Here is a 15,477-nt window from a genome sequence, read left to right as displayed (position 1 = left end):
GGAAAAAAACTGGGAAGAAAAAACCCTTAGATGTAGTGCAGGCATATTGGTTTAGCAGTGAATTTGATCTTCAATTTGTAGAAAGTCATGTAATATCTTATCTAAATAATATGTGACGTAGCAGTTAAGTGCTATGGCTGCTAACCAAAAGGTCGGCAGTTCGAATCCGCCAGGCACTCCTTGGAAACTCTATGGGGCAGTTCTACTCTGCCCTATAGGGTCACTATGAGTGGGAATTGACTCAATAGCAGTGGGTTTGGGATATAATATGTATAGCAATTTTTCTCCTTCTGCCCTATGGCGTTATGTAAGTACCAATTGAGTCATGTGAAACGTATCAAAGTATAAACTAAAAATCAAAATTTACTTAAAACCTGGTCTGTTCACGTATTTCCCATGCTTCAGTGTTAGAAAACTTCATGTCCTTCTTCATTCATTCCTACTGAAAGCTCATAGAAAAGAAGGGTAATCAATGGATTTTATAACAACTGCATCTAGCCACTCTGAGCACAGGTATTACATGAATGGGCCCAGAGGCTCTTAAAAACATGAACAAAATAGATACAATCCATGGTGTGGGGAAGAGGGGGAAGCTGCATTCACCTACCTGCATAGAAGATAGAGAAAAAAAAAACTATTCTTTTTCTTTGATTTTAAGATTAGCAATATAATATTTGATATTAATTCTTGAGACATGGAAATTTGCTAGGAAGCTTTCATGCCCTCCTAGTTAGATACATGCTTGCGACCTATAAGGGCATATGATTTTTCAAAATCTATCCATCAGAGTACTAGAAATAAAAACATGACACAGTAAAAAGGAGTAATGGAAATGTAGCTAAGGACTATTAACAAAAGTGTGTGCAATACTAACTAAGGAGAAACTGACAAGGAATTGGGAAACAACATAGAGTCTGCAACGCAGAAAGCTAATACTGCCCAGGACTGAAGGGACAAACTGGCGGTCACACTTAGGAAACCTGCTGAGGCCTGTATTTGTAGAGCAGGAAGGAGGAGTAGCAGCTGAATACTTCAGTAGTATTAGTACCCCATGATCTCCAAGCCATATCAAATTATTTTTATTTTCTAAAATGTAAAAATATGTAAATTGAGTCATTACTAACATACTTTACTTATGCCTGTTAAGGCCACCAAATGCCTTCTCTTCATTCTTTTTGGAGTTTGCGTTTTCTTGACATTATCTATATCATTTGAGATACTTTCTAGAAGCTCAATAATAGAATACCCCCCAAATTAATTTACTCTATAATAGTTTACAATTTTACTCTTTTTTGGTATCCTAGAAAATATCTGCTCTATAGCTTTATATTCCTTCAGATTATATGTATAATGGCATTCAGTAAGTAAACCATGTTCTATTCCTCAGTGCAGGTACAAAAAGTCTTTTTCTCCTTTTTAGTACTGCCTACTTTCCTGAACTTTATATACGACAATCCCTTAGCTTTCTTCTTTCTAATAAAACTACCCAATAGGAGTACCTGGGTGGCTCAAATGGCTAATCACTTAACTACTAGCCGAGAGGTTGGCAGTTTGAACCCACCCAGAGGCACTCAGAAGACAGACCTGGCAATCTGCTTCTGAAAGCTCACAGCCGTGAAAATCCTATAAAGCCCAGTTGTACTCGGCACACATGGGGTCTCCAGGAGTCAGAATTGACTCCATGACAGCTAACAACAACAATGATAAAAATAACATTCAGATATATTTATATGTGCATTAAGATAAATAAACTTTTTTTTTTTTCTGACAAGTTAATTTATAAACTATATTCCCTGATCCTCACTCCAGAGAACAAGGTGTGTTTTAAAGTTGAAAGTCTTTGGTCGTTTGTTTTGGTCCCTTGATTTTAATTTGATTGAGTTAGTTGATTCATTGAGAGTAACCAGTGTTTATAACTATATTAGAAAAAGGCTCCCAAGCTAGTATCAACATTCAGTAGAACTTCCCTTTCAATCAAACATTCATACTCTAGTCAAAGAATATAAATTTTAACTTTTTATGGTTTTAAAAAGAAATCATAAGGGTAAAAATAACCTGGTGAAAGACGCAATTTATTTATTTTTTAAATTATTTTCACCATTCCTTCTCCATTCACTTGCCTTTTTTATTTATTCTTGATTCAGGTAAAGGACCATTCAGCAAACAAGTAAAACTTTTCTTCAGTTATAGTTCAGTTCATTCTCTTGCCTTTGTTTGAATCCTGGTCTGTATTGATTCTGAATGGAGCACAGTACGAACTGACATAATGCTCCTTGTTGAGTATTCCATGCCCAGTGGGGGTTAGGTACATCATCTCATCTGAAGGGAAAGAAATATCTTGCAAATTGTTAAACTAAGAGTTCAAGGTATTATGAGAATTCATGCTTTTATTGGAAATTTTAGGAATGGATTTGAAGACATACAATTTAGTTTTAATGGAAAACATTTAATTATTTTTTTGTGATAATGACTCCTGTAGATTTCTCCACGAATCAGGTAGGTGTCACACTATTTCTTGGGAGCGATGCACTATCTTTTGTGTTCAGCTATCTCTTGACTGCAGAATGAAGGCAGTGCTTTGTTTCTTATTATTTTGTAGATTCAGTTTCTCATTATTTTGTATTATTTTGCTCAATTGAAATCTTTCTGTGGTCACTGGCCCTCTGTAGTCAATTGTTCTTGGTCTGCATCGCTGGCATGGCACTCACTCTGGGCCTTATTCTTGCCCTGCATCATTGCCATGCTTTCCCTTTCCATCTCACGAAAGTATGACTGGCCTACATCTCATATTCTTTGAATGAATCTCTGAACCTTCCAAGAAAATATAATTCACACCTTTATCTGTGTTCCTCGAAGTGTCCTAAATTACCCTCTTTCAATAATGCATACTTGTTAGGAGAAGTTTTGTTAGGGTACTAGAGTTCCTGGACAAAAACCAAAAACCATAAAGGTGATCCCGCTGAATGCAGAAATTATTGAACAATATCATTTATATCACATGCAAACAAAATTTTGCTGAAGATCATTCAAAAGTGGCTGCAGCAGTACATTGACAGGGAACTGCCAGAAATTCAGGCCAGATTCAGAAGAGGACGTGGAACAAGGGATATCATTGCTGATGTCATATGGACCCTGGCTGAAAGTAGAAATTACCAGAAGGATGTTTACCTGTGTTTTAATGACTATGCAAAGGCACTCCACTGTCTATCGTAACAAATTACAGATAATATTGCCTAGAATGGGAATTCCAGAACACTTAATTGTGCTCATGAGGAACCTGTACACAGATCAAGAAGCATTCAGACAGAAAGAGGGGATACTGTGTGGTTTAAAGTCAGGAAAGGTATGCGTCAGGGGTGTATTCTTTCACCATACCTATTCAATCTGTATGCTGAGCAAATAATATGAGAAGCTGGACTATATGAAAAAGAAGGGGCATCAGGATGGGAGGAAGACTCATTAGCAATCTGTGTTATGCAGATGACACAACCTTGCTTGCTGAAAGTGAAGAGGACTTGAAGCACTTACTAACGAAGATGAAAGACCACAGCCTTCAGTATGGATTGCACCTCAACATAAAACAAAAATCGTCACAGCTGGACCAAAAAGCAACATCATGATAAACGGAGAAAAGTTTGAGGTTGTCAAAGATTTCATTTTACTTGGATCCACAATCATCAGCCATGGAAGCAGCAGTCAAGAAATCAAAAGATGCATTGCATTGGGCAAATCTGCTACAAAGAACCTCTTTACAGTGTTGGAAAGCAAAGATGTCAAATTGAAGATTAAGGTGCGCCTGACTCAAGCCACGGTATTTTCAATTGCATCATAAGCACGTGAAAGCTGGACTATGAATAAGGAAAACCAAAGAAGAATTGACGCTTTTGAATTGTGGTGTTGGCAAAGAATATTCAATATACCAAAGACTGCCAAAAGAAAGAACAATTCTGTCTTAGAAGAAGTACAACCAGAATGCTCCTTAGAAGCAAGGATGACAAGACTGCATCTTATATACTTTGTACATGTTGTCAGGAGGAATCAGTCCCTGGAGAAGGACATCATGCTTGGTAAAGTAGAGGGTCATCGGAAAAGAGGAAGAACCTCAAAAAGATGGATTGACACAGTGGCTGCAACAATGGGCTCAAGCGTAACAATGATTGTAAGCATGGCACAGGACCAGGCAGTGTTTCATTCTGTGGTACACAGGGTCACTATGAGTCAGAACTGACCCGATGGCACCAAACAACAACAGAGTCCCTGAGTGGTGCAAGCATTTAACGTGCTGAGCTGCTAACTGAAAGGTTGGTGGTTTGAATCCACCCAGAGGCATAATAGAATAAAGGTCTGACAATTTACTTTTGAAAAATCAGCCATTGAAAACCCTGTGGAGCACACAAACACACATGAGGTCACCACGAGCCAAAATCAGCTTGACAGCCACTATTTTTTTTGTGTATTTGCAGGCACTAGCTATGAGTTTGCCACGAGTGCCGTCACATTATACTTCTGAGTAGAAATCCTGGGTTATCTAAAAAAAAAAAAAAAAAACGCAAAGTAACTAATTTATCCAAGCATTTTTCTGTGAACACAGAGTAGGGATTAGACAGGGAGCCAGTTAAAACACAGGTTGGTAGCTAACGTACCCGTCTGCTGATGATGGTGGGGCCTCCATTTCAGCATACCCATGTGGGCACTTAGATCTCCTGTTTCAGACCACCCAGCTGATAGAAAGTCTCTGTTGACTTGAGTGCAATCCATCTAACCCACTTGTTTCTGCCTCTGTGGCTCAAGAGATCCTCGATGACTTCCTGGGAAATCCAGAGCCATGGAGACTAGGAACAAGCAGGAAAGCCAGTTATAATGAAGGGACACTTTCACTGGCCCCTGGTTGTGAGACACCAGATTTAATGTGTTCATGAGATGGAATATCTGGAGGACAACCACATCTGCAGCAGGCAGGTCAAGGAAGGGGACATTTCCAGGTAAGGGCACTTCCCTATGCCGCCCCTCAGTTCAGGGGAAGCCTTAGCATTTATAAGCAAGTTAGAATAAGTAGGTATGAATCATAAGGGTATCCTAGGATGCTGGGGCAAGAAATGAAAGAATACAGGATGTGATTAAGTTAGTTGATATCTCTGTGTGTCAAGCTCTACTTTAGCTTCCATCTGAGGCATTTCGAACAATCTACTATGGAAATTTCAATGGTTTTAAATTGCCCTAGTATGGCTCTGCAGATTCAGTTTTTGAGAGAATTCTCACTCTTTTCAAATTGCTCTTATCTGAGCAGGCTTATCCTCAGTGTAGAAAGGTGAGTTCTGTGTTATCTCACGTAAAACTAAGTTTAGCTTATGAACATAAAAAGCACTATGTACTAACCTGCAAGAAGACGATTATTTAATCATGGAGAAGCATAAGGGAATGATCAGATTATTTAGTCAAGTAGAAGTATGACTATAAATTAATGAATTTTAACTTTCAATTTTACATCTAAGTTAGTGTTTCCTTTAAAATAGTTTATTCACCAGTTTTGCACTGGCTGGCTTGTAATTGTTTTCCAAATATCAAATCCTTTTAAAAGTCAAGATTTTCTGTCATGAGTAATAAATATAACCTGTCAAATTCTGCAAAGGCAGTTACAAAGGAGGTGTTCTGGCTACATTTCACGTGAGGGCTATGTTAAGAGCCACAAAACTCGGATGACTATTTAAATTCTGCTTTTTGTTGGTAGTGTTATTTATTTTTAAAATCATTCATGTTAACTTGTCATCATGCTTGGCACAAAATATAATATTATTCAACTTAACTAATTAGAACACATTTATGACTGGGGTTGAGAATCTTCTATATATCTGCCCTGTCTGAATTTTCCATAAATTCTCCTTGATTTTGCATTCTTTGGTTAGCTGTTTACAGTAACCAGACTAAGTTTTACTTTACGTTCAGACAGCATGTTTACCAATTAATCAAAAATATGTATTTTCAGAATAAAGTACTCCATTTAGCTCTTATTTTCCTGAGTGATTATACTACCCACCATCATTTTTTCCATACTAATTTCTCTTGATAAATCCATTAAAGGTTAAAACTTACATTTGTGCTTTTTAATATTCACACTGCCAAACATGATAATGATTGTACAATAAATCAGCTTAAACAAAACACAGTACAAGTGAACAAGACGTTGTTCTTTTCGTGATACAAGGCACATTGATTTGGGCCCAGACTATGCCTCCAGCAGCTGCTTGCTAGGTTGTCTTGCTAACTCTATTTAGGACACTTCATGTTATGATACCACTGAGCTTCTAGGCAATTTGAGCTCAGCTGGTTGTGAAAGCTGCCAGATGTCTTGAAGAGATTGTTGAAGAAAATATGGCAGGCTTTGCGGGATGACAAGTTACACTTGCCCTTCTACTGACATCTTCAGTTTGACAGGCTAACAGGTTTACTGAAGGAAGTCGTTACTGCTCAGTAAAGTTAGCAATGTAAGGTGCATGTAGCTGGAAGTCTAACCCAGATGTGTCTAAGGGCAGGTGATTTGTATTACAAGCTTTTTCTGTTGTAGGTTACTTTTTCTACGTCACATAAAAACTAAGTTGATTACAGAGAACCGTGGATGGAGCAGGGGAGCAGTGGAACGCAGACCTCAAACTCTCATAAAAAGACCAGACTTAATGATCTGACTGAGACTGGAGGGACCCCAGAGGTCATGTTCCCCAGACCCTCTGTTAGCCCAAGACTGGAACCATTCATGAAACCAACTCTTCAGACAGGGATTGGACTGGACTATAATATAGAAAATGGTACTGGTGAGGAGTGAACTTCTTGGCTCAAGTAGACACATGAGACTATGTGGGCAGCTCCTGTCTGGAGGGGAGATGAGAAGCCAGAGGAGGACAGGAGCTGGCCAAATGGACAAGGGAATACAGGGTGGAGAGGAGGAGTATGCTGTGACAATTGGGAAAGAGCAGCTAGGGTTACATAGCAAGGTGTGAAAAGTTTTTGTATGAGAGACTGACTTTATTTGTAAACTTTCACTTAAAGCACACAAAAAAAATGAAAAACTAGGCTGACTAGTTTTAAAACCATACTCACGGACATCACCTTACAAGCCATTTCTAAGGCTTCTCATCTTTTCTGAAACTGGGGCAAGTTTGCAGGAAAGTTGTGTTTTGTTCTTTTTAGCAAAAGCTGAATCATTATTAATGATTGCATTTTACTGGGTGTGGATGGGGATTTTGTGACACGTTATGCAAATCTCTAAATGTATAATCTACAGCGTATCAAAGAGAAAAATACATAAAGTTTTCCCAATCTATAACCACCCTGAGTATATCGTAAACCCCATTCCTGAGCATCCTCACTCTACCAACAATACGATAGCATCTCATCCTCTTCAGTTTGATTCCTTCTTTATTTTAAACTGTTTCAAAGAAAGAAGGTATCTACAACTGCAGGGAAAATGTCATGAATAAAAGATTGGCCAGAACACTTGGTCCAGAACTGACAAAGATCAAAAAATAACATTTATGGCATAGAGCTAATGCAGAAGAAATAATTATGAAGATGAGAAGGAATTTGATTGGTTATTTAATTGATTATTGCCTTTTAATTGGTTATTAATTATAAGTGGTTATTGCCTAACTGATTATTGGGTTTTTTTTAAAGAAATAAAATGAAGCTTAGATGATGTATGGTTGTTTTACAAATATGTAATTAAGAGACAATCACAAATTTTTGACCAATCTTTTGTTGTTAGGTGTTCTCAAGTCAATTTTTGACTCATAGTGACCCAAAGTGACAGAGTAGAACTGCTCCACAGGGTTTTCTAAGGTCGCAACCTTTAAGGGAGTAGATTGCTAGATCTTTTCTACCATAGAGCCACCGGGTGAGCAACCAAGTGCTTAACTGTTGCACCAGTAGGGTTTCTTAACAAATCTCTATCATCCTGATTTGTTTTTGTTTTTAATTTTTCCATGGATTTATTTTCTTGGAAATAATTCACTCAAATGTATTCCTAAATTTTCTGTATATGTGTATATGTATGTAACAGAGCATGTGTACATAAACGTACACATATATTTATATTAATATATGTGCCTATTTAAAAGATCAGATGTACGTATAGATGCATAAATAGAAGTTAATATGTTTTGGCTTTCTTATAGAGTTCCAGTTATCCTTGCTTATAAAATAACAAGTGTATGTCATTGGTGCTGTACAGAATCTCTGGCTCTAAACATAAATTTTCATTTTGTTTCCAATCTAGAGAATATTATATCACTCTGGTTAAATGGGTAAGCAATACCAAGACAGTGGTAAGATGGTTAAACCGACCTCAGAACATCTCCGTCCTCACAATCTGTGAGACCACCACTGGGGCTTGTAGCAGAGTGAGTACACTATATTTTTATTTTGTGTTGAAAATGAAGTAGTTTATGTTACCCTCCAAAAGGAAATCTGGAAATTGTTTGTACAAAGTCTTCAATATTTAACTTTCCAATTTAGTAGGGAAAAAAGAAAGTTCTATTGAGAGTGTATTCTTTAACCGATAAAGCTCCCATATAAGCAGAAAATATAAACTGAGCTTAAAAAATAAATAAATGAATAGCTATAGAGCATAAAGAGTAATCCAAGTCACGTTAGATTCATTCTCAAATCTGGGACATCTTTTCATATTTTGGCTTTAATTAACTTTAGAAAACGGGCTATTTCTTTCTTGTCTTTTTAAAACACATTCCAAAATTTATTTTTTCCTGTAGTTCAGATTAGTTTTATCAAAATCACAGAGATGCCTCTATCCTTAAATGAATAAAGAATAGTTGAAAGGAAAAAAAATGATATCAAACCATTGTGTTTTGAAAGCAGGTTTTATTTCAATTTCTAATTTTTAAAACTCTGCAATAAATTCTATATGTGTCATTTTTTAAGGTGCTTGCAGAGGTAATGGTGCAATCAGTTTGAATTGCTATCTTATATTATATACCTGGTACTTGAGGAAAGGATCCCAAGATTATCTAACAACTAACATTTTCAAGCTTTCACTCAATCTGCCTCTTGCAAACAACACTTTAGGCTGATATTTCTCATGAACACACATACAACAATTCCTTGAACACATCACTGCATCGGATCCAGCACTATCAATACAGAATAGTAGTTCATCCTGGCCAAATATATTTGTCCCAGGAACTCAAGGTGGGCTTAATATTGAAAATTAATCGATATGATTCATCATATTAAAAGAACAATGAAAAATAATTAGTAGATACAGAAAAAGCAGAGGACAAAATTCAACACTCAATCATGATAATAAACTTCAAATAAAAGAATAGAAGGAAACATTACCAGTCTTAGAAAAAGATATCCATGAATACCCTCAAGAAATATCATAGCTAATGGTGAACTAGTGATCTCAGTCACTTTAAGATCAGGAGTAAGGCAAGAGCATGTACCCTGACTCTTATGTACCCTTTCACTGGAGGTCCTAACCAGAGCAACTTGGCAAGGAATAAATATGAGAATCATTGGTAAGGAAGAAGTAAAATTGTATTTGTGGGTGACATGATTGTGTACGTAAAAAGTAAGAAATGTTAACATTTCTTGCATTAAAAGAATGCAAGACAACAGTTTAATATATTACCATCAACTGTGTATTATATTTCCTACTCTTTGATAATTTTTTTTATATAAGAGAGTGTAATTTTCTCATGAACTAGTCAGTCATATATTAGGGATACATGAGAACAATACCTCCAACTTGCTATTAAGTGGATTGGAAAATAAATACACTTCTAGCACTTCTTCATTTGGTTTTGAAAAAGTATACCTCCACCTTTCTCTCAATTGGCTTAGAAAAAGTAGAGAGAGAAATAGAATGATAAAATAAATGGGGCAAGATACAAACAATGGTAAACATGTGTATGCGGTATGGAGAATTTTTTTGTATGGCTGCTAACCAAAAGATCAGAAGTTCAAATCCACTATGTGCTCCTTGGAAACTCTGTGGTACAGTTCTACTCTGTCCTATAGGGTCACTATGAGTTGGAATCGACTCAATGGCAGTGGGTTTGTTTTTTTCTTGGTTTTGTAACTTCTCTGTACATTTGCACTTATTTTGGAATAAATAATTTTAAAAGAACAAATCTATTTCTATAATTCAATAGAAAGTAAATTAAAATACCATTAAAAGTCTTTAGTACATTAAATACTTTGGAATAAGTTTAACAGTTATTTTGTAAAATTTCAATATTGAAAACTGCATCATTGAGAGGAATTTTAAAAAGTCCTAAATAAATGGAAGCTTTGGCATGTTTTTAATTGAAAGTCTTGTATTTTTAAGCATCAGTTCTACTCAAATTGAACTGCCCTTTCAGTATAATCTCAATTAAAATATCAGTAGGCTCTTTTTGTAGAAACAAAGTGATTGTAAGATTTATATGGAAATTCAAAGGACCTGAAAGAGCCAAAACAATCATGTGAAAAGAACAAAGTTGGAAGAGTCACTACCCAAATTCAAGTGTAACTAGAAGGCCACAGTAATCAAGAGATTCTGGTGTAGGCAGGCATATGGACACTCAATAGATCAATTGAACTGAATAGAGATTGCAAAAATAGATACACATTTATATCATCAGTTGATTTTCAACATAGACTTCAAAGCAATTCCATGAAGGAAAGTGGTGCTAGAACAACTAGTATCCATAAGGAGAAAAGAAGAAAAAAAAAAAGTCTGACTGCTATCTCAGACCCTCAGACCATATTCTAAAATTAATTGGACATAAATCAGTCTTAAATCTGAGAGCTAATACTGGAAATCCCTAAAGGAATATATGGGATTATAACTTCAGTGTCTTGAACAGGCAACAACTTCTTAGAACAGAGGAAGCAATAACCATAAAAAACGAAATATTGGGCATCACCAAAATTAGAAACTTCTCTCGCTATGAGTTGGAATCAACTAGACAGCACTGGGTGTTGGGTCATCAAAGACTCTGTCAAGGAAATGAATAGGCAAGCCATACACTGGGAGAAAATGTTTTGCAAAATGTGTATCTGATAAAGGAATAAATAAAGAATTTTCACATCTCATTTTAAAAAAAGTCAAAAGATGTAAACACACTTTTAAAGGAAGATATAGTTATGGCCAATAAACATATGAAAAATGTTCAACATTATTAGACATCAGGAAAATGTAGATTAAAATCACAATAACACTAGATATCCACTAAAATACCAAACCCATTGCCTTCTAGTCCGTTGCAACTCATGGCAACCACATGTGTATAGACTAGAACTGGACAGCATAGGGTTTTCAAGGCGGTAGCCTTTCAGAAGGTAATCACCAGGCCTTTTTTTCTAGGTGCCTCTAGGTGGTTTTGAACTGCCAACCTTTCAGTTAGTAGTCAAGCTCTTAACCATCTGTGCCATCCAGGTACTCCACATATCCCCTTGTTCTTGTTGTTGTTAGGTGCCATTGAGTTGGTTCCAACTCATAGCAACCCTATAGGACAGAGTAGAACTGCCCTATAGGGTTTCCCAGGAGTACGTGGATTTTGAACTGGCAACCTTTTGGTTAGCAGCCGAGCTCTTAACCACTATGCCACCAGGGCTCCACATACCCATTAGAAGGACTAAAATTAAAAAGAAAAACAATAAAAAAGGTGACAACATCATCTTTTGATAAGGATCTGAAGAACTGGAATTATTCTTTGTTCTGGGAGTATAAAATGGCAGAATTGCTTTAGAAAATGATTTCATAGTTTCTAATAAAGTTAAACATATATACCCTAAACCAAAAACCAAAACCAAACCCACTGCCATTGAGTTGATTCCGTCTTCTAAGACCCATTAATTCCATTCCCGGGTATTTGCACAAGAAATAAAAACATGTATCCACAATCTTTATAGTAGCTTTATTCACGACAGCTAAAAACTGGAGACAACCTAATTACCCATTAGTACAGAATGGATAAAAAATAATGAGGTCTTATTATATATACTATGTTAGTCTACTCAGCAATGGAAAAGCAACAGATTATGGATCCATTCAATAAAACGAATGAATCTGAAAAACATATGGTATGAAAGAAGCCTTATACAAAAACAGTATATAATGCATGACTTAAATTATCTGAATTTCTAAAATAACCAAAATTAATCTATGGGGAAAGAAACCAGAACAGTGGTTGTCTTTTGGGTACCATGAGGAAGGGGGCATGAAAGATCCTATGGGGAGATGTAAGTGTCCTATATCTCGATGGGATGCGAATGGATTTGTCAAAACTCATCAGATTGTACCCTTAAGATCTGAACGTTTCACTGCTTGTAAATTATACTTCAATATATTTTTAAAACCTAATTTTAAATGGTCTGAAATGAGAAGTAAAAAAGCAGAAGTTTCTCTTTGATGGGAATGATTGACGAAGATGTGGAAACAAGAGGTAGTTGAATGGAGCATTTATTTATTAGACTGACTGATCCTCTTTACATTTAGCTTGTGCTATTGAGTTCCCAGGTTCATCCTCTCCATCTAGCTAGCTTACAAGCTTTCCCTAGTTATTTGTTAAAGCATTCTGCATGGTTTCTGGTACAACCGGTCACTGAGTCACTTAAAAATTGAAGTACAAAACATATTCTAGTTAATCAAAGAAAGTCCATCACCTTCTCTATATAGAATAATTGAAATGGTTTTTGTTATATACTAGTAACTGCAAGATTATATTAAAAGGGTTCAATAGAACATAGTGATAAAAAACCCTATTGTATTATTGATTTGAAAACTTATTGACATGCTATTATATTTCTATTCAATTTCTGGAGGTAAAAAGGCAGTTTACTTTCTGCCATAATTGAAATCATGAGGCAAATAATAGCATGTGAAGTTTTATACTCTCATGAATTCTGAAAATATTGGTGATACAAACAAGCAGAGTCACTGGTACGCATTTTAAGTCTCTGTTTTATTGCTGAGGTACAGAGAATCAAGGAACTGATTTAGCTAATGTCTGCATGCAGCCCAAATCTATTGATAAGAAAACTCTAAAAAGAGAAAGTGGTCAATTATAATGTAATAATAATATAACTTCAGTAAGAGAAACTAATAAAAAGAAAGAAATTTGTAAAGGTATTACTATTATTAACACTTTGAAGTGAGTACCTATGTAATATATTCTGATGTACTTTTCTTAAATTGTGTACTTTTTTATGCGTTTGTTTTCTCAGAAAACTACAGGATAGTTCATAATTCATTACATGTGAATGGTATTACTAAAATTTTATTTTATCTGCCTATACATATTATACATATTTAACATTAGATTAGCCTATTTTTTTAAGCAGTGTGATTTTGGTTCTGGTCCTTTGAAAGGCCATTTGAAATGAATATATAATTTTGGCATTTCAAATGTCTAATTGTTTTTTCCCTAAAACTGAAATAGTACTGATTAAAAAAATAAATAAAAGACAACAACAGAAAAAAACAACCTACGCTGAAGGGCATATTGAATATTGAACGAATGTCTACCTTTTAATTTTATTCCTGGCTGTTTGCCCAGTTCGTTTGAAGAATTTACAAATCGTGTCCTGATGATGCCTGGAGGTGAAAAGAGACACTGGTGTTTCAAAACAGTTTAAGTGAGGTAATCAATCAGAGCTGGAAAATGATCTTCTATCCCTGCAGACATACTTCTGGGAATTCTGAAAGAATTCACCAAAGAACAAACTTTATAATTAAACTATCATTTAATCCTAATTCTCTACTTATTCATTTAGTTTAAATCAATAATAACAATGGTATCTCTCATGGTATTTCACCAACTGAAGAGAAAAAAAAATGCGCCTGAAAGATAACAGTGTGAAAAAACTTAATCTATGCTCATTTTGGTCTTTAGATGCTTCACGGGGTTAATTCTTTCGTTTGTTTGTTTCAGAAATATGAGATGACGTCAGATACATGGCTCTCTAAACAGGTATAGTATATGTAGTATCTTTATGTCACGTTTGGCCATGGTGGCCATCCCATTCACCCATTTGTTGTGTGATAACTTTCTCTAAAATTTGTCTCAATAATGTGCCTTTAAAGTTTTGGTATATTTTTCCAAGTGAGTCTTTTCTCTTAAAATATTACTTATAATTTTAGCTGTTTGTGATGTCATCTGTGAAAGGTTGCACTGGTTTTTATGGGACTTAACTTGTAGAATAACTACCAGAGTCCATTTTCAGGATCATTCAAATAAGTAAACTTTGTAAGAATGAAGGACAAAGCATTGTGAACCATCAAAACTAGGAACCATCAACCTTACTCAAATTATCCAGAAAACTGATAAACCTCTACATAAACTGGTCATGTGGAGATCATTCATGAGGAGATCTTTGAGATGAATACTCCTTTAATTAGAAGATATATTCTAGTCCATAAAGCTAGTTTGTGCCAAAATGAGGTTGAAACATAGATGAACGTGATAGAATGACAATACCGAAATATACAACATGAGCTTATTCTGGACATTTCAGAAGGAAATATAAGTAGATTACCCAAATATGGCTGAGTCCATTTTAATATTAGCCCCATCTGTAGTTTTTGCAAAGGGTAGTGTTTTGTTTGGTTTTGATTTGTTTTGTTTTTTACAGACCTCTTTTATTTTATAGTCTTTCTCTAACTATTATAGACATCTATGGTTTCAGTTATCACCCATATATTGATGCCTCCAAACATACAGCCCCAGCCACTATTCTGAGTTCTGAAACATTCGAATTCACGCTGGCATCTCCTCCTATATTTATCAAAGTAACTGCAAACTCCAAAGGTTCAAACTGAACACATTTCTCTTCCAGTCTTATTTTGTCTAGTCACAGAAGTAAATGATATCTGTCCATCTACTGAAACCAGAAACCTAGTAGTCATTCTTGAAACTTTCATCATCCTTATCTACAATTATAATGCATCAACAAGTTCTTTCATTTCACTTCCAAAGATCTCTCAAGTCAATTTACTTTTCTCCCATTTCACAAACACCATTAAGGTTCAAACTACAGGTACTGAAGTTTTTTCTTAACTGGTGAACTCTCAACCTCTGAGGCACCTGCCAAGGTGTCCTCCACACTGCAAACTGAGGGGCCTTTTTAAATATATATCTGATTCTAATTACCGACATCACCGCCATCCTCCCACCCCCAACTCAAAATATTTTTGTCTTTTCCTTATGTTCTTCAGATGAAGACCAACACTGTGAAAGTAGTCTACAGAGATTAAATTGAAAGCTTTTCCAGCTCTGTGTCGTATCATCCTTCCATCCATTTCCTCCATTCCAGCCACATTAGCCCTCTAATGCACCAGGCCTTTGCATGTGCTCTTCCTTCTAAATTGAATTCTATAAACTATTGTCTTATTTGAAGACTATTCGATTTTCAGATCTCACCTAAAGTCACCCACTTAAGAGTCCCCAAACCACCCTAACAAAATTATATACCCTAATAAAA

General features: G+C 35.7%; 1 protein-coding gene across 1 annotated transcript in view; it reads left to right on the top strand.

The window, feature by feature from the left end:
- Positions 1–15,477, top strand: part of DPP10 (dipeptidyl peptidase like 10) — an 846,520-nt gene that overhangs the window by 756,853 nt on the left and 74,190 nt on the right. Inside the window, exons 11-12 of the mRNA XM_049889192.1 lie at positions 8,267–8,390; positions 13,929–13,967. Coding sequence (XP_049745149.1) covers positions 8,267–8,390; positions 13,929–13,967 — 163 coding nt within the window. The remainder of the gene's footprint in view (positions 1–8,266; positions 8,391–13,928; positions 13,968–15,477) is intronic.

The sequence above is a fragment of the Elephas maximus genome, chromosome 6, assembly GCF_024166365.1.
Source record: "Elephas maximus indicus isolate mEleMax1 chromosome 6, mEleMax1 primary haplotype, whole genome shotgun sequence".
NCBI classification, from domain to species: domain Eukaryota; kingdom Metazoa; phylum Chordata; class Mammalia; order Proboscidea; family Elephantidae; genus Elephas; species Elephas maximus.
This window is presented reverse-complemented; position numbering and strand designations above follow the sequence as displayed.